The sequence below is a fragment of the Lasioglossum baleicum genome, chromosome 8 (genome assembly GCF_051020765.1).
Source record: "Lasioglossum baleicum chromosome 8, iyLasBale1, whole genome shotgun sequence".
NCBI lineage: Eukaryota > Metazoa > Arthropoda > Insecta > Hymenoptera > Halictidae > Lasioglossum > Lasioglossum baleicum.
This window is the reverse complement of record NC_134936.1, coordinates 17,725,372-17,751,927: the sequence shown is the minus strand read 5'-3', so window position 1 is coordinate 17,751,927 and position 26,556 is coordinate 17,725,372. Positions and strand designations below refer to the sequence as shown.

The 26,556-nt window shown below is 55.3% G+C and overlaps 1 protein-coding gene across 4 annotated transcripts in view; it reads left to right on the top strand.

Moving 5' to 3' along the window:
• The window catches only part of Tio (zinc finger domain-containing protein tiptop), a 71,076-nt gene extending 63,651 nt beyond the window's left edge, over positions 1-7,425 (top strand). For all 4 annotated transcript variants that reach the window (XM_076429342.1, XM_076429344.1, XM_076429345.1 and 1 more), the window contains one exon: positions 897-7,425. In XM_076429342.1, the coding sequence (XP_076285457.1) occupies positions 897-4,938 (4,042 nt within the window). In that variant the 3' untranslated portion in view covers positions 4,939-7,425. The remainder of the gene's footprint in view (positions 1-896) is intronic.
• Positions 7,426-26,556: the final 19,131 nt, after the last annotated feature.

Sequence of the window (26,556 nt, the reverse complement as noted above, 5' to 3'; positions counted from 1 at the left end):
AGACGGACGCGCACCGATAAAGGGAGAGGGAAACGCGACGGAAACGCGAGGGCACGGGATAGTAGGGAAGTCGGGTAACAGAGAGAGAAAGGGTGAGAAAGATAGAGAGAGAGAGACAAACGAGGGGATAAACAAGCCGGTGCCAGACTGATATCGGTGACTGCCGTGCGACGTCATACAGCTAATAGAGATAGGCACGTGTTCTGCGTCGCGCTGCACCGGCTACCGGCTACCGGCAACTGGCGACCGGCAGGACGACCGGCGATCGGCGACCGTCGACCGGCAATCGACGAATCCCACCGAGTTCGTCGGTGACACCGCTTCGCCAATGCTCGGCACCGCTTTGCCGCATCACCGCTTGCCACGGGGACGGTCGCGATGTGCGTTTCCGTGCGTGTACGCTCGTGTATATAGACACTGTGCTGGTGCGTGCGCGTATACGTGTGTGCTACCGGCTGCGTCAGTGGCGCCTCCGAACCTCGCGGCGCGGCGCCCCGCCTGACCCCGAAAACTTCCCCTGCATGCGTGCCGCTGCTCCCCTTTCATCTCGCGGCACGCATTCGGCATTCAGTCAGGAACAGTCAGTTACGAGCGAGCCGTCGACACGCCTGCAACCTACTCGAGAGCTCGGTCGGCCCGCCGCGCGCCGTTTTCGAATCCGCGACCATTCGACGCTGCCGGTGCAAGCAGCGTATCCGCACTAGGGGAATGAGGACCCGTGTACGCCACGCGTTGACGCGTCTTCGACAGGTATCGATTTGATTTTTCCGTTCGCGTTTCTCCGTTTTATAACTTTTTCGCGCGCGCGACATCGACGCGTAATCGCGGTCGCGCACGACAATAACGTTGTCGAGCACACGCGATGTAACGAGCTCTTGGTCTGCTTGATGTTTCAGGGAACCGATGAGTCCGCGCTGTCCATCGAGAGATTCACGGGAATCGTCCGGTCCGGCGACTGGTAGCCCACCGCCGCCTGCAACGAGGAGCAGCGCGAGTCCGGTCAGCCCGAGCGGTATCGTGCCCCTTCCGCTCGGCGGTCACCCCCTGCTGCCGCCGCATTCCGCGGCCATGATGGCGGCGTACTTGCAACAAACTCACCAGAGGCTGCTGCTCGGCCACTCGCCCCTGTCCCGGGGCTCGGTGTCGCCGCTGGTCTCGTCCTCGTGTTCGCCGCCCGCTGCCACCCCCGGCCTCCTGGTCTCGCCGAGCAGCGTCGGCGAGGTCTCGCCATCGGCCACCCCGTTGCCGGCGGTCCTCGATTTCAGCACGAGAAAGGCTTCCTCGACGGAGGACGACGAGGACGAGCAGATCCTGAATCTGAGCAAACCGCCGACCCCTTCCTCGTCGACGGAGACGAACAACGGGCCGTTGGATCTGTCGGTGCCGAGCAGGAAACGGCCCGGACCGGAAGACTCGCCACCGCCGGTTCGCAAGTCGTCGCGATTGGCGTCCGGGTCCGCTGCGGCTGCAGCAGCTGCGGCGGTTGCGGCCGCCACCGCGGCTCATCAAGACCCCGCGCAGGCCGTGGCGGCTGCCGCCGGATTCGGAAGGCCGCCCGTCGTATCGCCGTGGACGTCGCCGGTGGTCGCATCGCATTTCCCGTATTTCGCCGCGGCGGTAGCGGCCGCCGCCACTAGTCAGCAGCAACTCTCGCCGAAGAGCACCGCCGGCGTGGTGGTGGACCACCATCAACTCTGGAACGGCAAGCTCAAGCCACCGTCCGCCCTCGAGAACAAGTACCAGCCGAGCGAGGCGACCAAAGCGCTCGAGAAAATGAGCGAGCTGAGCAAATTGGGCGGCGAGGATCTGTTCAGATCGGCATCCGGGAACGGGTCGGGTGGCGGTTCCGGCGGTGTTACGGCCGGTAGCGGCGGCGGCGGCGGTGCAGGAGCCGGTGCCGGTGCCGGGAACGTGTCTGGATCGACGTCCGGCAGTCGTCACAGCGCGTGGCAGTCCCATTGGTTGAACAAGGGCGCTGATCAGGCGAAGGACGTGCTGAAGTGCGTCTGGTGCAAGCAGAGTTTCCCCACGTTGGCCGCGATGACCACGCACATGAAGGAGGCGAAACATTGCGGCGTCAACATGCCCGTGCCGCCTTCCGGATCCTCGCTCCATCCCCAGCAAAGCAACGTGCAGAACATCCCGACGCCTCAGCCGCCTCATCAACCTCAGACCACGTCGAGCGGCAACGCGGGCTCCGGTCCCGGGGCCGGAGGGTCCGCGACACCGAGCAGCAAGCAGAGTCCGTCGGAACTGAATCTGTTAATCAAGGAGACGATGCCGTTGCCGAGAAAGTTGGTCCGCGGGCAGGACGTCTGGCTGGGCAAGGGGGCCGAGCAGACCAGACAGATTCTCAAGTGCATGTGGTGCGGCCAGAGCTTCCGCTCGCTCGCCGAGATGACGTCGCACATGCAGCAAACGCAGCACTACACCAACATCATCTCCCAGGAGCAGATCATCTCGTGGAAGTCCTCGGACGAGAACAAGGGCGGCAGCGGCGGAGGAAACGGCGGCAGCGGTAGCGGGTCTGTGGCCGGCGGTGGTGGCGGCGGCGGTGGCGGTGGAACTGCTGTACCCGGTGGTAATTCCGGTTCCACCGGCCCTCACGCCGGCGGTACAGGAGCTCCGGGTTCCGGCGCGACCAGCAGTCACGTCAGCGCGGTGCTGACTTGCAAGGTTTGCGATCAGGCGTTCAGCTCGTTGAAGGAACTGAGCAATCACATGGTGAAGAATTCCCACTACAAGGAACACATTATGCGCTCGATCACCGAGAGCGGGGGCCGCCGTCGGCAGACCAGGGAGAAGCGCAAGAAATCGTTGCCGGTGAGGAAGCTGTTGGAGCTGGAGCGGGCGCAGAACGAATTCAAGAACGGCGACGCTGCCACGGGTCTCGGTCACGGTCTCGGGAAACACGCGGGCCGCATAACTTGCGAGAAGTGCGGCGACAAGATCGAGACCAGCATCTTCGTCGATCACATCCGACAGTGTATCGGCGCGGGAACGGTGAGCGCGAACCAACGGAACTTTCTGAAGAACGCGTTGATGTCGAACCACCTGTCGGCGACGTTACCGCCGACCGAGAGCGGCCGGAAGAGCGCGAACGACGAGAGCTCGCCGCTGTCCTCGTCGAGGCACCATCGGTCCCCTTCGTCGGCCAGCGACGCGACCACTCCCGGCAAAGACACGCCGACCCCGACCGCCAACGAGTCCACCGGAAGTTCCTCCTCCCCGTCCGTTTTGAACGCCATCGAGAAGCTGATCGAAAAGAGCTTCGACTCTCGCGCGAGGCACGGCGCGCCGGGCCTGCATCACGCTCAACCCGGAGCACCGATGGGCACGAGCATCCTCAAGCGACTGGGCATCGACGAGAGCGTCGACTACACGAAACCTCTCGTCGACCCGCAGACCATGAACCTCCTGCGATCGTACCAGCAGCAGCAACAGCAGCAGCAACAACAGCAACACTACTCGACGAGCATGGCGGCCCGAAGGGAACGCAGCGGAAGCGAGTCCAGCTCGGTGTCGGAGCGTGGAAGCGGCGGGAGAACCGACGCGATGACGCCCGAGAGGCGGCTCGATCTCTCCACGGTCGGTCATTCGGAGAGGCATTCGTCGCATCACCATCGGGTCACGCCGGATAAGCAGCTGGTTCCACAGAGTCTGACAGCGGGACGCCATCACCCGGCCACGGAAGAATCCGGAGACGAGGAATCGTCCGCGGCCGCGAGCACCGCCGCTTCCGGGGGATCGGGAGCTGGCGCTACGACGACATCGTCCGCGACACCGGCAGCGACCCCGTCTGCGCCACCGTCCGCCTCGGCGACGGTGGTTGTGAAGAAGGAGCCGAAGGACGACGAAACCGACGAACGTGCCACCGGCGAGGAAGAACAGTCGCAGTCGCAGACGAGCGGTCGGGAGGTGTACGTGAAGAAGGAGATCGTGGACGACTGCAGGGACGAGGAGGAGCAGAGTTCGTTCAATCATCGACGCGCCGGGAGCGGCAGTCTGCACGAGAGCGCGGAGGAGGGACGAGAGGTGATGTCGCCTCGAATAAATCCGCCGACTCCCAGATCCACCGGGCAGATGGAGCAGCTGGTTCGCAGTCCGTGCAGAAACAGCACCAGCAGTCCGACGAGCAGCGACCGATCGGTTACGCCGCGCGGCACGCCCGACACCAAAGGCTCGAGCAGCCTAGGCGCGCTTTCCTCGATGTTCGATAGCTTGTCGGGCGGAGGCAGCGGAGGAAACGCCGGAGGCGGCGGAGGGAACGCTGGCGGGCCGGTCGACTCGCACGGTCGCAAGACCAGCAGCCATCCGCTGGCGGCGTTGCAGAAACTCTGCGACAAAACTGAGACGAGAGGCGGAAGCGCCAGCGGCAGCGGCGGCAGCACCGGCAGGTCCGCCGGCGGGCCTGGCTCGACGTCGGGCTTAGGATCAGCCGCGGGCGGCGGAGTGGGATCTGGAACCACGCCGGGATCCGGTTCCACGCCGGGATCCGGAACCACGCCGGGCGCCATCTTGGCGTTCAGCTGGGCCTGCAACGACGCCGTGGTCACGGCCGATTCGATCATGAAATGCGCCTTCTGCGACACGCCGTTTATCTCGAAGGGCGCGTACAGGCACCACCTCTCGAAGATGCACTTCGTGAAGGACGGCGTGATCCCGGACCCGCTGACAATCGGCCGATCAGCCGCGGCGGTCGCAGCTGCAGCAGCCGCAGCCGCGGCGGCCGCGGTCTCCCAGAACCCTGCGGCGGGACCGGCGACCGGTCACAGTTCTTCCTCGCCGCCGACGTCCCAGCGCAACAAGTCGCCGCCGCTTTCGCAGGCGAACGGTAGCCCGTCACAGTCAGCGGCCTCTCCCCTCGAGGAGAGTCCGCACTCGAAATTTCTCAAGTATACGGAGCTGGCCAAACAGTTGTCCAGCAAATACGTATAGTCCGAGCCCCGTAAGTAGCGGTGCCACTTGTACATAAGTGTATCTATACTGTAACGACTGTAAAACTAGCGACCACCGGAGTGGTTCGAGACATTTCGACCTTCGAACACCTCGACCTCGACGATCCATCCTCGCGCGTTCGCGATCTCGCTGTCCGAACGAACCGTCGCGCGTCATCGCGACTCTCGCCGATTCCCGTCCCGCTTTCGTCGTCGCAGTCTCGCACGGTAACCGTGGTACCGCCCTCGATTTCGGTCGCGTTTGTCGTTCGGAGTTGGCCGTTGCGCGCGGATCTCGTCGCCGCCGTGCGGACAGTCGAGGTGCGCCAACGACGAGGACCGATCCCGTTCAACGAGGGGACGAACGTCGAACGTCGAACGTGCGTTAATTAAATTGTGATGCCACCATATCTCGCGGCACTGCTGAGTCAAGGGGCTCGGCGCGCGGCCAAGTTTGTGATTTTATAAATACTTAAGGGCGTTTACGACGTGCAACGAGAACCGATACGATTAGGAGAAGGGTAGTAAGTACGCCACGGATCGACGTGAAACACGGAACACGGGGGCAACGGGGTGGGGATACGATACGATCGGAAACAGAGTGGTCAACAACTTCGAAGAGTGTGTGCGCGAAAGAGAGATGGACGAAGGAAGATAGAGCGGGAGAGAGAGAGAGAGAGAGAGAGAGAACGAGAGCAGAGGAAACCGTGAAACGCGAAAGACGAGGAACGCGTGGGTGGGTACGAGTATTTTCCAAGGCGAACGTGGGGGAGCTTACCCGTGACGGCTGTCGTAAGGACGGATCATCATGTATACCTCTAGAACGTAAGAGCGTAGTTGATTAGCGCAGCATAGGATAGGCTAGGGTCCGCCCTTGTATAGGAATCTCTTTGTTGATACTTATTGCGACGAAACCGGTGAGATCGTTCGAGGTCGATTCTCCTCGAAAGGGAAAGAGAAAGAGAGAGCGAGTGAGAGTGAGAGAGAGAGAGAGAGAGAGAGAGAGAGAATCGTAGAACCGGAGAGCCTGATAGCCGGATACCGGAGCGGGATAACGAACGCGTAAGATTCGACGGACACTCTGGCGTCGAGAAGCAACGAGATACGGTGCAATAGCGAGGCTCGCGGTTGCTCGGAACGCGCGCGGGCCAGGGCGGGCCGGAGCGAGTCGAGCGCGCGCGACGCGACGTCCTCGAACAATATCGTTTTCCTTCACTCGTAGCGCGCGAGTAGACCATTGTAAATTTTTCTTTTTCTTCGAGATACTATTTATTGCGTCGCGCGAACGGACGCGGCATTTTAAGTGTAAAATACTGTCATTATTAATCGCTCGAGAAGAATCGCGACCCAACAACAACACCGTGTATATTGATATACAATTACGCGATCGAATCTATACACCACGGATGAGAGAAAAGAAAACGCGAGAACGCAAATAGCGCGGAGAGAGCAACAAATTTTTTGAAATCGCTGCGCGTACCGAAAAATCGATCGCAACCGAGGGAGCGTGTCGGGGTGCGAACAATCAAACGGAGGCGAATAGTCTTGCATCTGCGTGCGTGTGTACTTGACGACGACGAGCGAGAGCGCGTCGGTCCGTCCGTTCGTCCGTTCGCCCGTCCGTCCGTCCGTCCGTCCGTCCGTGTGCCTGTGCCTGTGCCTGCTGCGTGTTTGCGTGTTCGATCGTCGAGCTTCGAACAGTCGAGTGCTGCGTCGACGAGTGTCGGAAGATCGCGAGAAGGGCGAGCAAGAGAAAGAACGATACAGATGATCGCGAAGAGCTGGATCGAGAGCGGGAGAAAGGGGGAGCGAATGAGAGAACGTGTAAGAAAGAGTTGTGCGAATGTGAGAGACGGAACGGGAACGGCAAGGGACGACAAGACGCGCGAAGCGTGTTTGGTTGCGCGAGAATAAGTGCACGAAAGAAGCGCGAGTCGAAAAGCACGCGACGCGGCGCGGCGCGCGGCATCCGAGTCAAGCGAGAGAAAACTAGCCGAGGAACGATGATTGCGCGCGTTCGAGGACGAGGGAGCCCGAATCTGGAACGGAACACACTTGTATACGTATTTCTTGTAAACTCTAATTCTTCCATCGCGGACTTTAAAAGTATTTATCGATATAACGATAATATTACTACTATTATTGTAATTCTATACGACTGCTGAGAGTGGGACGAAAAAAAAAACATAATAACGAGACACGAGGTCTACGTGGATGCGAAGATCGATAACACGCGCACAAAATAAACGCGGAATGTGCACACACTCGCAGAAACTAGAGGAAAAAAAAGCGATACGCGAATGGCCAACCGTGCGAAAAATACGCTCGAAAAGTACCTACCTACTTACAAATGCGCAACCACAAAGATATGCATCATGTATACGCGACTCTTGAAACCATTTTACCAGATTTGTCATTATTTAATTATTTCGGTTGTATTTTAAAATGCAATTAAAGCTCAAATAAATATATATGTTATAAAGTATAAGACTGTGCGTTCGTTTACTCTTCCGTCCGCAACACCGATCCACCATTCCGCCGATCTTGGGTCTACCGGATCGTCTCCCTCTCTAGAGAGAGAGAGAGAGGTCGAAACAGTTGGGCGAGAAAGACGACGAACGGGAGACGGCAAGGAGGTGCAGGAGGAGACGAAGGGGAAGGAGAGAGGTTTGCGAACTTCGGCTACCCATTGCCCCAGGCTGGTAATGAATTCGTCCAATGGGTCGTAAAGAATGCGATCTTATGGAGCGAGGAGGATAAAATAAAACATCGACGGCGGAGAGGCTACCGATTCTCGAAAGGTCCTTAAAGTAACCCCTAACCCTCTTCCCAGCGTCTTTGCGCCATCGCGTTCCCTCGCCGTCCACCGTCTGCTTCTCCTCCGGTTTTCGATTTTATTCGGTTTCGTTCGATTCAAACCGCCGCGTCTGGTCGATCGTGCCGCGGGCTGTTCGTGATCGAAAAAGACTCCGAAACCGCGGAAAGAACCCACTGGAATGTCGCGCGCTCCGCCACCGATTATTCCGATAATTCCAATTCCGCTGATGATGAAGACGTTGCGTCGCGTCGGTGGGCCAAGAACGCGTGGGATATCCAGCATATCCGGATAAGCCGCTGGCTGTTTCACCGGTAGGTGTTCGCGTTATCCTCCCGCGCGCTGTCCTGTTCTCGTCGTTCTCCCGCCGCGCCGCGCCGCGCCGTCTCTCCGCCCGTTTCCTCGGATTTCGCTCCGTCCCATCCTTTTCGTCTCTATCTCGCCGTCTCGCCTTTTTTCCATTTCTCGTTCATTCTCGGTTCTCGGTTCCCGGTTCTCGGTTCTCGGCCGTCTCGTTCCAATTTAGTTGGCTGAGATACGCGCGATCTGTACATCTACTTTACGGCGGTCGCGCGCGCATACTAACGGACCACAGCAAAAAGAAGGCCTCGCTCCAGGGTAAGAGTAAGGCGCGCTTGATCAGGTAAGCTACTATCCGAGTAAGACGCGACCACCTCGTTACATTTGTTTCTCGCTTTACACGAGCCCCTTGTACCGTGAACAACGGGCTTAACTTCGCTTTGAACGAATCCAAATTTCGCTTTATCTTGCTCCTGTTGTCATAGAAAAGATATTGATGGTCTCGTTACTGTTTCGGAGTGCAGGAGGATAGCGGTGATGCCGAGGGGTCGAATAAATGAATGTCCGTCGATTGCAAAGGCTAACAAAAGACTGCTCTGTAACTAGAGATGGGATGAACATTAAAATTTCTCCTGAATTTTAAATTTCACAATAAATTTACTAATGTATATTTGAATTTAATAGTCCTACCCTTAAATTTTATAATTTTTCTAATTTATATTTTAATTGAAAATTTCCTCTCTAGTTCCGAATCACTCGTGATCCGATCACGTTCGTTCCAAATCATGGTGATTCTTCTCAGTGATTCGTGATTTTTCGTGATCACTGCTGATTGGTGGAGAGCATTGAGAGCATTATATGTATAGAAGTCTGTGTCCTCGGGGCATATTACACAACAAAAAAACCAGGAGAACAATTAATACATTAATAATTAGTAATAACTAGACTGCGAACTTTATGAATTTATAACAAAAATGAGTAGGTGTAATCTAAAACAGCAAAGTCATTAGAAGAATTGAACAGTTCTGTTGAAATGCCTTTCTATTTCACTCCGGTTTGTTGCAATTCAGATTATTAGACAATTTTTATTTTGCATAAAGATCCGCAGTCTAGTTATGATTAATCATTAGTTAGTTTAAATGATCAGTCATCAATCTTTAGTCATCAGTCACTATTGTTGCGATTAACATACATTAATATGTATACTGAAACTATATCGGAATTCTCTAACGTCTCTAATGTCTCCAATAATTATTGCCGTTCGTCGCAGGTAATTTTATCAATCTCGAAACGCTTATTTCTCACAAGGGAGACGACACCGCTCGATTTTAAAGATTCGCTCCCACAATGCAAAATTCGTGTGTGCTCGCAGAAGAGGTTACAAGGAAACAGATTGAAATTCGGCAGGGTATTTACATGTATCGGTGGATGTTCCCACCACATTCATACACGGGAGAGCTCGCTTCGAGGTGTCTAATGGCGCCAAATACAGTCAAACGTGTCCAACAGTAATCGATTCGTCTTTTCTTTCCCGAACTGTTTCACACGAGGAGGCTAGGCGCGCAGCCCTCGCGCTTTTTCCGGGATTCTGAAGTTCGGCGTGACAGGTAACACGGACAGTGGCGAGGGCGGGGGTGCGGGTGCTGGCGCGAGACTGAACGTGCGACCGCGGAAAGAAGGGAAGAGGTGGAACGAGAATCTGCCGGAGCAGGCACACTCGGGAACAGATTTACAGGGCTGCCGCTGTTTTACGAGGCCACAAAGTGCCGCTCGTTCGCTCGTTCCGCCGCTCAGCCTGCTCCACGGATCCACACCTACGCGACTCTGCGCGGCAACCATCGTCGAGGCCAGGTATCGTTCGAGAGGAACGCGTTCAGACGTTCCTGCGCGGACAAATATTCGGCTGGAACTCGGGGATCCTCCAAGCTCCGGGTTAATTCCTTTCGACGGAGTTCGAGACGCCTCGCTCGTCACACCTCGCGACACAGAGCCGGCTTTGTGTCCGCGTTATCGAACGGAGAAGACGGGGTTGTCTGTCGGGCCCGCAGGTGCCCGGTTTTATCGTGTCGGAACCGCGCCGGAAGTGCTCGCAGACAGTCGCCGCGAAACGATCTCGGAAAACGAAAATTCGTAGACCGCAATTTTCGGTTCGTGTTCGTTGCACCTACTCTTCGTGTTTCTGCCAATAGCTCGGTCGTGACGTCGCACACTTAGCGAAGAACCGAAACTGCGAGTGGAGTGACCAAATCGGACGGCTTGCTGCCGAATTCCGGCGTGGACACAACTTGCGAGGCACGGAGGGTACATAGCCGTCACGAAGAAAAAGAGGAACGAGGTTGGCTAGTCGAAAAACGGGATGAATCCGAATCGGAATGGAAAGTGGGATGGAACCGAGTCTTTCCGAGTAGGAAAGACTGTAACGAGAAAGCGGAAGAAGGGGAGAGCAAACGATAGAGGGAGAGGGTAGAAGGGAGACGCAGAAGGAAAAAAGAAAGGATTAGAGTACTATTTTGCAGTTTCTTATAAATATTCATTTCTCCTTCTCGATGAATCGGGGGACTGGAGGTTCTCGCTCCAGGCGGTAAGTCGCGTTAAGAGCGCTAACGAGCGACCCCTCCGGTAACTGGAAGGGCGAGAGTTTCCCCTTGGTTTCCTAGTTCCCCGCTGCTCCATGGAACAGTCGGGTGGACTTCTCTTTCTCCCTTTCCGTCGTCGTTTCTTCGCTCGGAGCAATTCCACGAGGCAACCGCGCGCCGCGCTGAGTTGTGCGAATTTGTTTAATTAGAAGTTAGGCCAGCGATACATTAGCAATGTAAATACCCCTCTCGCCTTCTTCTCCTTTCGCCGAGCTTCTCCTGCTCGTTCGCTGCTCGGCTCCTCCGAGGACCGACCGTTGTTCTCGAACCTGTCGGATTCTCCCGTATCGTCAACCGTATGGGGAAAGATGCGCCTCCCTAAGGCTACAAATACATAGTGGAGCGGTGAAGATCGAGGATTGCGGCGAGGTGAGCAACGCGGCAGAATCAAACGGATGTAATTAATGCGACTGTTTAGGATGGAGCGGTGACGAACCAAATAGATCTAGAACGTTTGATCGAGGAACCGATAAAATATTGTGTTGTCATCCAATTCTGAGCTATGTTGAAAGTTTCAAGTCTCTAGCTGATCGGGAAGTTCGTTTAAAATCAATTGCAAGATTTGTTGCGAACAGACAAACAAACAAACAGACAAGAAAGCGAGTTAATAAAAACGTGGTAAAATCATCGCACCGCTTCACTATACTCCCGTACAAAGCTCTTCCCCTTCGTTTCGCGGATACGAAACGTTCGGGAAAGATCCGCGTGCGTGTCGATTTCGCGGCGATGAAATTTCTGGAGGTCCGCTATCCATTTTTCGAAGACGAGACGAAACGAAACGAAACGAGGCGCGTCGATTTCAAGCCGGGGAGGGTTAAAGATCATTAATATTTCGGGAGGCTCGTGAAGAGCGGCGGATTGGCGAGCACCCAAACGGTTTCGCGTCGCCTCGAACGATCGGGTCACGCCGGATTAGAGGACGAGGAGACATCGTCCGTGCGTCGACTGATAATGCGGCCGGTGGTTTTCGCGGTCGATCGAGGAAACGCGAGAACGCGGGAAACTCGGGGAACGCGATAGAAAGACGATAGGATAGGGTACGGGGTACGAGGCACAGCGCGTGGTAGATCGACGGCGACGCGAAGCACGCCGAGCACGAAACGAGGCGAACGATCGTCGACGTAGCCGTCGAAGGGCCGCCCTTCATTGGTTTTCCCCGAGATTAACACCCATAACTCATTCGGGACACGGAGCCGTGCGTCACTCCTAGCTGCGCTATAATTGCCGACATAAATCAATCGGCCGATGAGATCATAAACCCGGGGCGATACACTGCGCCAACAGATCCATATAACGGCAAGTGCGCGGCTGCATGTTAAATGTCAATTGACGTCGACCCGACGTATCGGATTACCACGAACACGGCCGCGAGATGGCGCGACACGCGTCGATATGGATTCGAAAGCTAATATCTTCGGTCCGTTTCGTTTTATTTCATTTCGTTTCGTTTCGCTGCTGCCGTGAAATCGCCTACGGTCGACTGTCGTTTTTCCACGGGCCGAAAAATTCTTTGCGTTTCGCGATCCGCGAGCCGTTTGATTGCGTCTCTGTCTCTTGGTCGGCAACGGCAACGGCGACGACGACGACCCTCGTTTCATCAACTGCGGTTTTTCAACGCACCGTTCCGTCCTCGATCGAAAATTTGTTCGCGTCTCGCGAGCCCTTCGAGCCTGCAGTCCACCGAAAGCTGCTCCGATTGCGTTTCCTCCTCTCTGTCTCTCGGTACGGACGACGACGACGACGACGACGACGACGACGACCCTGAACCCTGCTTAGTCCGAGGTAAAGGTATACTTCGAGATACGGCAGCTCTCTCGGCAGGGCGGTTCGCGAGCCTAAATATTGAGACGGTGTTTATTTAGCAGGGAGATATATGATATGATGCGGACAATATAATGCATTGTATTCAAATACGGGAGCCCGCGAGTCGTGACCGGGAGCATCGTAGAGCTTGGTCGTCGCGGTCGCTGGCACAGGCACAGGCACAGCCACCGAGCACGGGCTCGGGCACGGGCACATGCACAGGCACAGGCTCAGCCACCGAGCACAACCAGCAGGCACAAACACGAGCAGAGCCAACGGACACACTCACAGGCACAGACATGGCCAGGCAGCATCGGCATCGGCATCGGCACCGCCGACACAGACACCACCGGTCGCAATCACCCGCCCCGCCAACTCTGCGCCCGACTCTGCCAGTCGTCCGCTACTCCACCGATATAAATAATATGCCGCGGTCCAAGCCTCAGGATTAGACGATGCTCGCGAATGCTCGCGGAGACGTTGGGTCGTGGAACCGATACTTCGCAGAACCCAGCCGACCCCCGATTTCTACGATCGCCTCGTTTACGCGGTCGCTTAAAGTCGAGCTACGGGGCAGTCGTTGTTCCAAACGATCTACAGGGTGTCCCGTGTAATCGACGCTTCCACATTTCAACGCATCCGCTTACCGTCCAAACGATCTATTCGTCTACGCTGTGTTACTGTGTAACACTGTGTGTAATCGCCCGACTAGTTTTTTGCTTTTCCACTGCTCTCCGGTTCCCGATAATCTCGCGGAGACGCCCGAACGTCACTGGAGAACCTTTCGGAGGAAATTGAGGGAGAGGGTGTACGAAAAGACGAAAATGTTTCGGCGCAGGGTTTCGTAAAATTCGAACGAGGTCCTGACATTCCCCGGCGATAGTTGCGTGAGACACCTTGTATAAACGGACGGTCTTGTAGGCAGGTATGTAGCCGCATGACAGGGAGTCCGCCCCCGGCGTACGTTACCAGTTATCTACGGTCCATATCAAATGCGCCCGTGTCCTTCCATCGCGCTCCGTTTACGCTCGGGCTCCAACTTTGTTCCGACCGGACTGTCCTTCTTCTTCTTCTTCTTCTTTTCTTTTCATTTCTTTTTCTTCTTCCCTTTAATCCGCTATCGCTTCTGCTGTTAGTACCATCCTTCTCTCGTTCCAGGATACTTTGACTAGTCGCACGGCGCGGCCGACTTTCGCTGGCTAGTCGCCTGTCTAATTTGAGTCGGAGCGAACGAAATTTCTTGCGAGAAATCTCGAAACATCGGATTCGGTCGCGACGCTCTAGAATCGGCTCCAACTTGGGCGGGAAAGTATATGTTGCTGATTATGATTTCATTGGAATATGGTGGACTTGGAACTCAGTAGGTGGGAAGAAAAGATATATTAATATGTGAAAGTATGTAGAAAAATTTAAGGATTTCCGTAATTTCCAGTGTCGAAAATTTTCAATTCTTTTTAGACTTTGTGCGGACCCTATCGTAATACGTGCTCTACTAGAGATATCTATGCAACTATTCCTTATGAAATCGTTATTATTATTCCAATAATTTTAAAATAAAAAATCTGGAACCGGTGATTTTGACCGGTGGTGTTAAAAAAACGTGCTCATACAAAAGAAAAGTCTCCTCCGCCGCTCTAGTTGCGTATTTAGAATTTACGTAATTGATTAGCGTTGAATTAGGTACTTAGAATTTAATTTCATACTTGGTTCCTCCTACCCTTTGATCATCAATAAAAACCGCCTACTCGAAGATAGACTTAGAACACGAAATTAGTCGAAATGAAGCGCTCGAGCGAGGAGCTTGTCCTGCATTCTCGCTTCCTACTGACTAAACTACATACATCTTGGTTTTATATTCACTCACTACGAATTCCTGGCATTACTTTATTTCATAACCTCACTGAACCGAACAAGCGGAGAAAAGAGAAGGGGCACAGCATCGACAGAGACAGGAAAAGCGGCGACAGTACTAGCAGCAGCAGCAGCAGTAGCAGCAGCAGCGGTAACGGCGGCAGATTCGAGCTCGTAGCCGAAGAAAGAGGAGGAAGAGGAATAAAGCGAAAACACGAAGGAAGGAGAGAATTCGGGGCAAAGTTTCGTCATTGCGAAATGACACGAGTGGTCTTTATAGCGGGAACGCCGGTAGAGAAAGACCGTCTCTTTCGGCGGGTGTCTTTCTCCTTCGTTCCGCGTGTATTGACAAAAGTGTCGGTCGGCTTCTCCGCCTCCCGTAGTTTCGTCGCGCCATTCTCCGATATTACCGCTCCGTCGAGGGTTCTGGCACTGGGTAGGATGAGGGTGATTGCGACGAAATCATTGCGAGGAATAGAAGAGGTGCCGCAGTTGGGAACTCATAAGACGTAAAACCATCTTACCGTCGCGGCGCGATGCGATGCGATACGATGCGACACGACGCGACGCGATGCAGGAAACGACAGCGGGAACGGCGGTATCGACGGAAACGACAAAGGCAAAGACAAAGGTGAAGACAACGAGAATGTATCAGCGATGTAGCACCGCCAGATTCGGACGTCCAAAAAACTTCGGGAAGGAACCATCACGCCGCGCAGTTACGATCTCGAATCCATAGATCGACTCGAATACATAGTTTGAAAAATTGCGACGCGCGAGAGTCGAGTCGTTTTCGATTCGAGCGTCTTCCGAACGTCTCGTCTCGTCGCGGGTCGCGTCGCGTCGCGTCGAATCGACGTTCGGTTTCGTCTCGGCCCTCAGCCGACGGAGTTGACGATAGTCGACTCGACGATGATAAAGCAAATAGATAATGTCCGAACTTTAATTAAAACTGGACGGCTGAGTGACATATTTGATTACCCGAGAATTTAATTAATCGCTTCGCGAACTCGCAGCGGTGAAACGCGCGCTGGGAAGTGTCCCCGGTGGGAGCGGACCGGCGAAACCGATAAGTCGCGGATTCGTATTGCAAAATTATCTGCTTTTTATGTTCCCGCTCGTGGAACGGCGCGTTCGCTAACGAGAGACTAATTAGTCGCGCGAAATTGCTCGCATTCGCAGGGACGATAAGAACACCGACGCAACTCCACGGCCGGAGCACGCGTACGCGCCGCTGAAAATCTTTCATCCGATCGCTTTTCTTCGGCCGGCGCGGCGCGGCGTAGCGTTTCGTTGCCGATTGATTCCGCTTCGCGTCGCGTTAATTTTATAGTCGCGCGATTCGATGGGTCGCGTTGCTCCTCCTTCTTCGTTCGATCGATCTTGCGGGATTTACGGAGGAGGAATCGATCGCCGCGACTTCTCCGGAAAGCTAGCCGTCGTAAATATCGCGTGACGCGTATCGGATACTTTCGAGAAAACAACTGTGAACGACGACGTCCGGTCGGCGAAACGCGATATCGAGTCTCGGACTCGAGAAGGAACCAAGTCCGAAAGCTAACGGCGAGATGGACAGGCTCGAGCTGGACCAGGCTAGGCTAGGACGCGTCGAACCGGAGAGAGGAACGGAAAAAACGGAACGGAACGAAACGGAACGCGCGAGGGGCGAGGGACGAGGCGTGAGGCGCGAGACGCGAGGCGCGACGCGGCGACCAGGAAGGGGAGGAAAGGAGCAAAGCGAGAAAAACGAGGAGGAAGAGAATACGAGCAAGAACCCTTTGCGCTATCGGTCGACAACAGCGAAAGCTCGCGAAAGCGAGGTTGGAAGAGGAGAGAAGTACGAACAACGAAACGAAGAGGTGCAACGGCAGCTTCGGTATAGCATAACTTCAGGTATATCCAGTGCCAGTAAATTATACGCAAAGTGTACGCGAAAGCCCCCTCGTCCCGTCCCGCCGCGTCACCGCCAGCTAGCCCCCGCCCGTCCTTCCTCCCCCACCCCGTTTCTCATCCTTTTCGTTTCCCTTCTCCTCTTCCTCTTCCTCGTCCTTCTCCTCGACGCTGCATCCCACCCTCGACACCCCAGAGGCCGCGCCTGCCTCACGTACATCATTATGATTGATCGCTTCACCTTACTTTGTAATTAAAACTAGTTGCCATTGTGCCCAGCTCCGTGTGCCCGTTCGCTCGCTCCGGTTTCCTCTCGGTCTCTCCCTCCCACCCTCTCTTCGCCGTCCTCCGCCGTCCTCCGTCGTCCTCTTTCGTCCCTCGTTCCCTGTACCTCGTCCCCCCAAAGCCCGTTCGACGACCACCGTTCTCCGTGCTCCGTGCTCTCGTCCTCCGTCCTCCGTCCTCCGTCCTCCGTCCTCCGTCCTCCGTCCTCCGTCCTCCGTCCTCCGTCCTCCGTCCTCCGTCCTCCGTTCTTCGTCTCCCGTCCACGTTTACACGCGCAGCGACGTAGCAAGAGCAACAACGGTGGCACCGTGCACCCACCTCCGGTTATCGTACAACCACCCATTTAGCTATCCAGCTATCCAGCTATCCGGACGACCAACCAACCGACCGACGCGGCGCGACGGATCGACCAACCAGACCAGCGACAGCGGCGAACCGACGACGCTGCTCTTCGTGGCTCGCGAGAAACAGGAGCACGCTCCTCGCGTTTCCGCTTCCGATTCCGATTCCGCTCCTATCTCTTCTTTCTTCTCATCCGTACTCGTCTCGCCGGTTTCATCGATTCCCTTGCCCTTTTTCCCTTCGTCTTTCCCTTTACAGCCCCTTTCGAGTTTTCGACCACCGGTCCGTATCCTCTCCCCTCTCCCCTCTTCTCTCTCTCTCTCTTTCGCCCCTACCCTCTCTTCGGTGTTGTTCGCGTCGACCAACCGTCTTCGTCTCTCGTTCGTTCACCGGTGGCTCTCCTCGTCGCTTTTCTACCCGTCCGAACCAAGTCACCACCGCCGCAATCCGGTGAGCGCACCCCTGTCTCTTCCCGGGGGCCATGCGTCATAGTTATCTATGCTTTTTGCAACGGAGACTGATTTAGAGCCGTCTAAGGACCCGGAGCCCTACGAAAATTAAATAATTGCTAATTTATGGCGCGCATCGAGCGGCTCGTTACCTCTCCTTCGAATCTCTCTCTCTCTCTCCCTCTCTCTCCCCCTTTTTCTCTCGCCCCTCTTACTCCTATCCGAGTTTCCGCGCGTCCTCCCCTCTATGCCCCCCTTCTTGCTCGTCTTACCGTCGATGTACGCCGTCGCACCGGTACAGGAACTGTCTCGGACCAGACGGGCGTCCGAAGATATCTCTCCGTCCCTCTCGGAATCGGTAAGAATCGTCCGGCGGTATCGAATTTCGGTGACGTTCCGCGTTCCTTCGGGATCGTACGCTCGCGGTATGCAAATTAATGGTGACGCGCTTTAATTCGGCAATAAATAGGGGTCACCCTTGCGGCGGGCATCGGACCATCGCTCACCCCATTCCCTTTTTGCGCCGTGTCATGGGAAAGCTTCGAATTTATTTGACGCGTTTCAACGATATTTATAGGTCTGGTCGGTTCCTATCGCTCGTACGTCAACTCCCCGAAGCCACGCGAACCCGTTGTTCCTTCGTTCCCTTCTCTCCCCCCCCTTCGTCGTCCCCCGGTTCTCACCCTTCTCAACGTTCTCTCGCTTCTTTCGCTTATTTCGCTTCTTCCCGATGGACTCGCGGCGGTCTCGAGCCACGACGAAGCGAGATCGTTCGATCGGTCGACTAGGGCCGTCCGATGCGCTCCCGACCGTTGCTCCTTTCAAAGTTATTTCGATCTTTACGAGACGTTCGCCGGTCGACAGTTTGCTAATCGACGACGAAAAAGAAAAGGAGGAGAAGGCGATGAAATTTATCGCTAAAAAGAAAAGGGGGCCACAGGTATAAATCTTGGGTATTATAATGGGATCTGTCCATTATTAAAGAACGAGTGATTTAAAGGGGGGGTGGAGTCGAGCCGTGCTTCGCCGTCCAAGTGGGTGGGTTACCGAACGATCGTGAATTTGATCGGCAATTCGGACGGCTGCGGGCATCTTTTTTGACTCGCGTTTTTCTCGGAGATCGATCACGAAAACATCGAAATTCCGCGAACGAGAAACGCAGATCTCGAAAGTTGTTCCAGTGATACGGAAAGATATTTTGGCGATGGCGATTATTCTCGGTGGGGCATGGCGCGGCGATACGATCGTTGTCGGGCCATCCGTCCGTCCTCCGCGTTCGTTCATCCGTCTATCCGTCCATCCGACCATCCGTCCGACATCGTGCCACGTCGGACCGTACCGCATCGCATCGCATCGCATCGCATCGTGCCGCACCGCACCGCACCGCACCGCACCGCGCGCCGTCTTAAAGTCTGCCAGGATATTTACGACTGACCGACTCATTGCCACGGTGAGTTGAGCGAGCAGTCGTCACAAATCACGCTGGAGAAAGCCGGCCTTTCTCTGCTCTGGGAAACGTCTGGCATTTTTCTCTGCCGAGGATAACTTTGACTTATCGGCGACAGCGGGGAGAAGAGGCGGATAGTTGGATAAGTAGACGGACGGGACGACGACGGAGAGGGCCGAAGAAACGGAATGTCGGGGAAAGATGGATCGCCGAAACGAAGAGGGAAACGTATCGGGACGAAACGTGGGAGAACGGGCTACGGACGAACGTTGTCGATTGGAAGGAGAAAAGACGGAATCTCGGATTCGCGATGTTTCGCGACACACGGAGCGAAAGGGAGAATGTTCGGTACGGTCTCAGCTCGGGGCCCGCGACCCGCGAGACGATACGGAGAGAGAACAGTCGTCGAGGTTCGGCGGTGGTGGTCGACGCGGTGCGCTCGGTATGCTCGATGCGCTCGGTAGATGTCCCTGTCGCATAAATCACTGCCGGTATCTTCTGGCACGGCGGCTCGCTCATCACGGCAGAGTTCTTGTCGCGCCTTAATAACGGCCGAGCGTCTCACCAGCGCCTCCGCTTCGCGTCCCACGAACCCCTCTCCGACCCATCGTGCCCCTCGTCCTTCCGTGGAACCCATCGCGCCGCGTTCGGACGGCTCTACGGCACCGGGGCTCCATTGCTCTACGGTTCTACGGCTCTCTACGACTCTACGCGTCTGCTTCTGCTTCTGCTTCGGACGTAACCATCCTCCGCCGCGCCGCCGCGACGCGACGCGACGCGCTGCTTCGCTACAAATCCTGATTATATTCTGCCACTGACGTTATGCCGTGAGGGGACGATGCCACGTTCGAGTCTGGTTTTTGTATTTCTCCGCATCGCTTCTTCCCTTCCCGCACTCGGCCCCGTGTTCTCCCGTGTTCAACTTCCACCGACCCGTGCACCACGACTCCTCCTTCGTCCTCGGATCGTCCGTCTCGACCCGTCTTCCTTTCGTCCTCGTCCTTCCGCCTCCGAGACGCTATCGAGAGTAGCTCTACCGGATCTCGACCGACACCGGCCGGACCCCGCGTAAATCAATTTTCAATTACGAGCCGAGCACGAGAGCGGCAAGACGCGACGATACGTCAACGTAAGGCGAACCGAAACAGCGTTCAATGTCGTCGCTCGAGATCGACCATTTTCTTCCATTCCTTTTGCATAGTGAACAAACACACACGACTACACCGGATAAGACGCCGATCGGTGATGAAAATGTCAAAGAGAGATAGGGGTAACGATCAACGGGAGGGAAACGACGCGACGGGAGGAAAAGCGAAACGGGAGAGAAGCAACAGAGACACGGGGGAAAGAGGCAGGAGAGACCATCGACGCGGCTCGGTGGATACGTACGTATTATTATACTTCGCTACAGTCATATTTATAAATCAACGATATAGCACGACGAGCGGAGACGCGGAGGGATGGAATTTATAGCTTCGTTCTCTTTCCTCCGCTGCCAGTTCTTGCCGCCCCCCGACTCTCTCTGGCCGTTCCCCTTGCCGCGCCCCGTGTCCCGTGTCCCAGGGTCTCTGGCAGTCGCCCCCGGTCACCCCCTAGTCACCCCCGATTCGCCCCCCGCGCTGGTAAGCGTTCCCCTCACCTTGTTCACCCTCCGACACCGCTCATTCTGCGAGCCACCCCTTCCGATATCCTAGCAGGCTCGGTCTTCGTCGACCCCCTGCGCTCCGCGTACTCGCGCGTGCTCGCTCGCGCCCGCTCGTTCGCTCTCTTTCTTCGTCTTTTTCGGTCCGTCCGTCTTTCTCGCTAGATTCGTAACCTCTCCGAACGGAGAGTGCGCGGGCATACAAACTGCCAAGCCTGTACGTATGAGCTTAGGTCGACATTTTCCCTTCTCTCTTTGGCAATAAATCTGCGAGTCTTTTGAGCCGACGGCACGGTTCGGGGAAGCGGCGCGAGGGGAAGGGTTTCGGGGAGCGTGGCTCGCCGTTCCTGGGGTACCAGAGGTCGCCTTCCTTCCCTTTCTCCGTCTTTCCACCATCCTTTCTCCGTCTTTCTCCCTTTCGACCTCTCGCAGACTCTCTCCAACCGTTCCCGGAGTCCCTCTCGACGGTCTCTCGCCGTCTCGCTCGCTCGACCGCGCTCGCGTCACGGGAATGTATATAATTAGCAGCATTGTGCTTCCTCGGACAGATTTACGGGTCGCATCGCTACCGCGGCGGCATGCATAAGCGCGTTAAATAAGTATTTATCCGCCCCGTGGGGGATACGATGCCCAGGCACCCGTCTGATGGATTTGCCGCTCGAACGGCCGACACTGCCGTTAAACGACACCCCCGACTGTCGCACCGCGCCGCAATACCGCACCTCCGCGTCAAGCACCGAACCGTCTATCGCTGTCGTCGTATCGTACTCCTAGAACAGAGTTGCTTGACATGGTCATTAACGGGGAAGGGCGCCCGCCGATGCCAGTGGGCGCAGCTAAGGGCAAACCTATGGGAAAGTGACTTAGTGGAGTGCGGGTAGGACGTAGCACAGCTGTAGCTGTGCTCTCACACCCTCGCGATGCAACTATACGTGGTCTGTCCGGAAAGTATCCGACCTTGTGCTGCAGCGGGTGGAAGTATCATTCCTGCTTGATATCAAGCGATCCTCCCACTTACGGAAATACTCTTGAAAATGTGTTTTATTGATTCCACGTCCGCAAATATTTGTCCTTTGAGAGATTTCTTTGTTTTGGGGAACAACCAGAAGTCGGAAGGAGCTAGATCAGGACTGTACGGAGGATACGTGCACATTGTATTAATTAGTGAATCACTATCATTCACGGTCAATCATGTTGCGCAAAATGCTTGATCGTGAATATGCCCCTTTACGAACGAAGATATAAGCAAAGGTCGGATACTCTTTCCGGACAGACCACGTATGGTACGCCGATCTATTTCACTCAATCTCGACGTAACCTGCAGTCGGTCTCTGTCACCGTCCTCAGCCAGTAACGACAATGCGTGTGACCAACGCATGCAGCGTCCATTCCCGCTGTTCCGTGTATGCCCAGGACAAGAAAATCGCTGCTCTGTCCTAGAGCCAACGGTCGCGAGAGACGACTCTCGCATCCTCTCCTAACTCGACCGGATCGCCGACGATCGGTTCTATCTTCCACGTTACGAATCCTCCGATTCGACGCCGTAGTTTTCCTCGATAAAGTTGGATAGTTGCGAATAGACAGACGCGGGAAGAGCAGGAATAGCAGGAATTGTGGGAATAGCTTCTACGGCGAATCCAACGAACGAACGAACGAATGAACGAACGCGCGCGACCGGGTAGCAGAGGAATACGGAATAGATTCAACCCGGATAACGACTATCGAACCTAGTGCCGCGCGCGTATTTCCTCCCGGTGCCCCGCTTTAGACAGAGGTTCGGGTTTCATAGGTTTGTCTCGTTTCCGGTACCTACTCGAAGCTGTGTGCCAAACGGTAGCTCGACCCCCGTCCCTCCTTCCGAAAACGGTCGGTCTAGTCCTCGGTTATACTTCTCGGGACGAAACTTTCGCCGTGACTAGGTACGAATAGATACAGTCTCCTACTCGCGTTAGCGAAGCAATCGTCGTATCGGAGCGTGCGTTCCGGCTAGCAAATCGGAGAAAACTCGAAATTTTTCCGTTTAAAACGAACGTCACCGAGAAATTGGGAGCTTTTCCGTCTCGCGGGTCTCGCGCTTCTCGCGTCTCGCGTTAGCTCCGCTAGAATCTAGTCGAATCAAGCTTTGTCCGGGTTACGGTCACGACGAAACTTTGTCCATTTCCATTTCGACAGAGTTCCCCCCGTCCGACTGTCTTATCTCGCCGAGAGCCGAGAAATTTAACGCGCGATTCCGACGAACGCGATCTCCTCGCCGGATGATTCCGCTCGCGAATACCGGCACAAAAATATCGCGACGAAATCTACGATCCACCCAGAGTTTCTTTACGTTCCGAAAAGTCTGTGTTAGGTGACGAGGATAACGACAACGATGGCTGTGGTTTTTCGAAATCGCAGTAACGCCGGGGAAATTATCCATAATTTTTGCGGGAGCTCGTCACGATACGCGAATGTCAGCGAGCCCGCGAGCGGATTCAATGGACCGGCGTGGTCAGCCCCGTTAAAATCGATGAATTACGAGACAACGCATTAGTGCAGTCCGCACGATACTAATCAGCGAAATTTCCGTGCGATAAATAAACGAATGAAAGCGCGTAACCAGATACGCGGTAATGTCGATGCGATGGAAACGGTGGCCCTCGTAAATCGACAGATTTTTCGGTAAAAAGGGAAAAACAAATAAATGGACAAAGAACGAAAATCAAAACCTCGACCGTATCGGGAACGCGTGCGCCGGGAAATGTATACGAGGACGCGGCTTATTGGTGGTTTCGAGGTGAATTTGCTCGTAAATATGTATTCGTAATATTGATTCGACATAGACGCATAAAGATAGACTAAACGGGATTTAAGCGCGGAATTGTAATTTGTGGAAATATTATGTTTACGCGTGGACCGGTCCGCCGCGTCGAGCACACGTCGAGCGCCGATTCGCGCCGATTCGCGTCGACCGGTCTCCTCGTTGGTTCGGCCAACCGATGCTCGGTCGTCCATCCGACCGATCGCTCGGCGTATCGTCGAGCGAGATCATTTTTCCAACCTCGATGCAACGGGTCCGCGTCGATTTTATGCGCGATCCGATTATTTCCACCGGCGATCGCGTCCGCGATCGAGCTCCGCCAGAAAGTTTTCGATTCGCGATTCCACCGATCGGACAGATCCGCGCGATCCCGCAACAACTTTTTCCGAGTGTCGAAGTCGCGCGCGCTGGCCAAGAGTATCGGAAACTATCGTGCGAGCACGCGTTCACAACCAAAGAGGAGAATGACAACGAGGTCGCATAGCTGGCACGCCGAATGTAACGAGCTGGTGCTCTTATCTCGTTGCTATTATCTCCGCTCGGTTCGTTTCCATCGGCCCGTTACGGCCACGTTACCTTACCTAACCTATACAAAAGTATTATGCGATGTTCGAGATGTCTGGTTAGCTGCTATCGCCGAGCGGAGAGGGACGAAGCAGCGTGAACAATGCGTGCCGGAATACGTCCCGTCATCTTCGCGAATGTCTCGCGCACTGGCATGGATGTTTCGCGCGGTGTGACCGATACTCTTTCTCCCTCTTCCGTAACCATTTTCCAGTCTGTTCCCGCTTTTCGGTTTACGGCCGTACGCTAAACGCGTCAACGGTACTCAACCCTCGACCATCGACCTTGCCTATCGATTCGCTATCGATCCGAACCGATTCTTTTCCCCGAGTCCGCTCGACGACAGACGTCCAAGACGACAGCCATGACTCGACGACTCGCAGCGGAAAAGACAAGGCGGATCCGAACGGGACGAAAAGCGACTCCACGCGAAATGGAAGGAGAGAGAGAGGGACAGAGGTGCACCGCGTAAAGGGGAGAAGGAAACAAGACTCGTAACGAGAGACGCAAATAAAAGAAACCGATCTACCCGATGATATTCGTTTTGAATGGACCGATGACGTTTGAACGTTGCCGCCGCGACAAACGTATCGATCGACGAGAGAGCGATCCCGCGCAGACCATCTTGAATACCTTCCTCGACAATGAATCGATCGTTCAACGGTCATGCTCGAGTCCCGCGTTCATCGTCTGTTCGTTCTTCGCCAATCGTCTATTTCAGATGAGTCGACGACGATCGTTTCCGGCGTTGAAAACAACGCTCGCACATGTACTACGTGCACACGCGTACGTACGGCCGCTTAGAACAAGAGAGAAAGAGAAAAGAGGAGGAAGATCGGTTAGCGGTAACGAGATCAGTCGCGCGTACCGCGCCGATAGATCCGATAAAAGAGTGGAAATATTAACGACTAGCGTCGGTCGCGCTGCACGGGAACACTGCACACGGGAAAAGTTGGCAAAACTCGGCCGCGTGGACAACGCGCAGGATTATCGGACCTTCTGTCGTGAGATCGGACCGAGTGAGGGATTGCTTCGACAGAGCGATTACGGTGGTCGACGCGTTTCAATGGAAAAAAGAGGGGAAACGAAGAAAAAAAATCGGCGATACCAAACAACGGGGTCGAGTCAACGTACAGAGGGATCCGGTGGGGTCGCGTTTTTCCGGGGTGAACTAATAGACTCCCGCTCGCTCGTTCGCTCGCTCAACTCGGCGTACACCCCCTCTTTCCCTCACCCTCCTTTCTAGTTCCTCTTTCACCCTGCTTCTCCACCCCCTTCCACATCGCTCTCTCGTTCCCTCGCTCTCCTTCTCCCTATTCCTCTCACGGGTTCCCTCGCTCGCGCGCTCAAATAAAAGTTTCCCGTGACCCACCGCCACGACACCTGTTGAACCACTGGCCAGACCGAACTCGTCGTCGAAAACTAAAAAAAAAGTGGCCAATTAGCGTATGAAGCCTGTCCATCAGGGCCGGCTGAAAAAGATTTACGGGGCCGAAGCGAGAAAACGAATCGGTCGAACGGACGACGGATGTCGACCGACAAGCGACTCGACGAGTTCGAGAGTCCGGGACGACCGAACAGCTAAACGAGCTTAACCAGCTAAATGGCGGAACGATAAAACGACAAAATCTTCTCCTCATTAGTCGCGCGTCCGCCCATCGAGAGTGTGGAGACGACAGGGGCTCGTTCCTTGCTTTGGGCAAAGGCTTTCGAAAAGGAAATACGCGCGCGGGCGCCCGATCATCGTACACCAGCGCAAGGCTACACACGAGAGAACAAAGAAACGGTTCGTCCGTTCCGCGAGTTTCGAGACTTTATCGGACCGAATCGGTGCAACTTATCCCGTTCCTCTGCCCCTTCTCCGCTCTCCCACCCGTTTCGGAGTCGCCCAGTCGACCAGTCGCCCAGCCGCCCAGCCACCCATCCACCCAGCCACCCAGCAACCCAGCAGCCTTACTCCCCCGTCTCTCTCGTCTGGTCTGAAAGCGACTCGAGTCGCCGGAGAATCGAAGGCGTGTCACGGGGCTGCCGAGGGTGGTATGTTTATTGCTCGAAGCTATCTCTTCTGGCGAGGGTGGTTGCCGCGTCACACGGGGACCATTTTCATAATTCGGCCGTTCGTATTCTCCGCAACCGCGCGGCCCGAATCGAACAACAGCGCGCCGCGAACGCCGCGAGCTCGCTTCTGGCTGCCTTCTCTTCTTAAGCGTACCTCCCCTTGCTTCCACTCCCATTCCTGCACCCGCACCCGCACCCACACTCGCACTCCCTCCCGTTCCCCTCACTCCTCCTCCTCGGTTCCTACTCTCTCTCTGTTTTTCCCTCTCGCTTTTCCCAATCCAGATCTCTAACTTTTCCTTCCTCTCCTCTTCTTTTCCCCTCTTTCCCTCCCTGTCTCCACGGTTCGTCCACCCTTACCGCGGTATCGCACCAACTACACCGCGACTCTTCTACAAAACTTGCCACTCCCGTCTCATTCCGATTCTTCTCGATAATTATCACCGATTTCCACGACTTTTCGTCTACTTGGACGTGTTCGTCTTCGCCATTGCGTTTCGAGCAATCGTCGCGGATCGAGGAGGCGATCCGGTACAAAAGAAAAACGAGAGGCGAAGGGAAGGAGAGATCGAGAATGGTGGGTGTAGAGGGAGAAGGAAAGGGAGAGAGAGAGAGAGAGAGAGAGAGAGAGAGAGATTGCCGAGGCCAGCATGGCGTCAGTGTCTTCGCTGATCTATTGCTCCCAGCACGGCGGATCGATGCGAGCCAATCAACCGACACCGCTGGTCCATCGCGTCGTC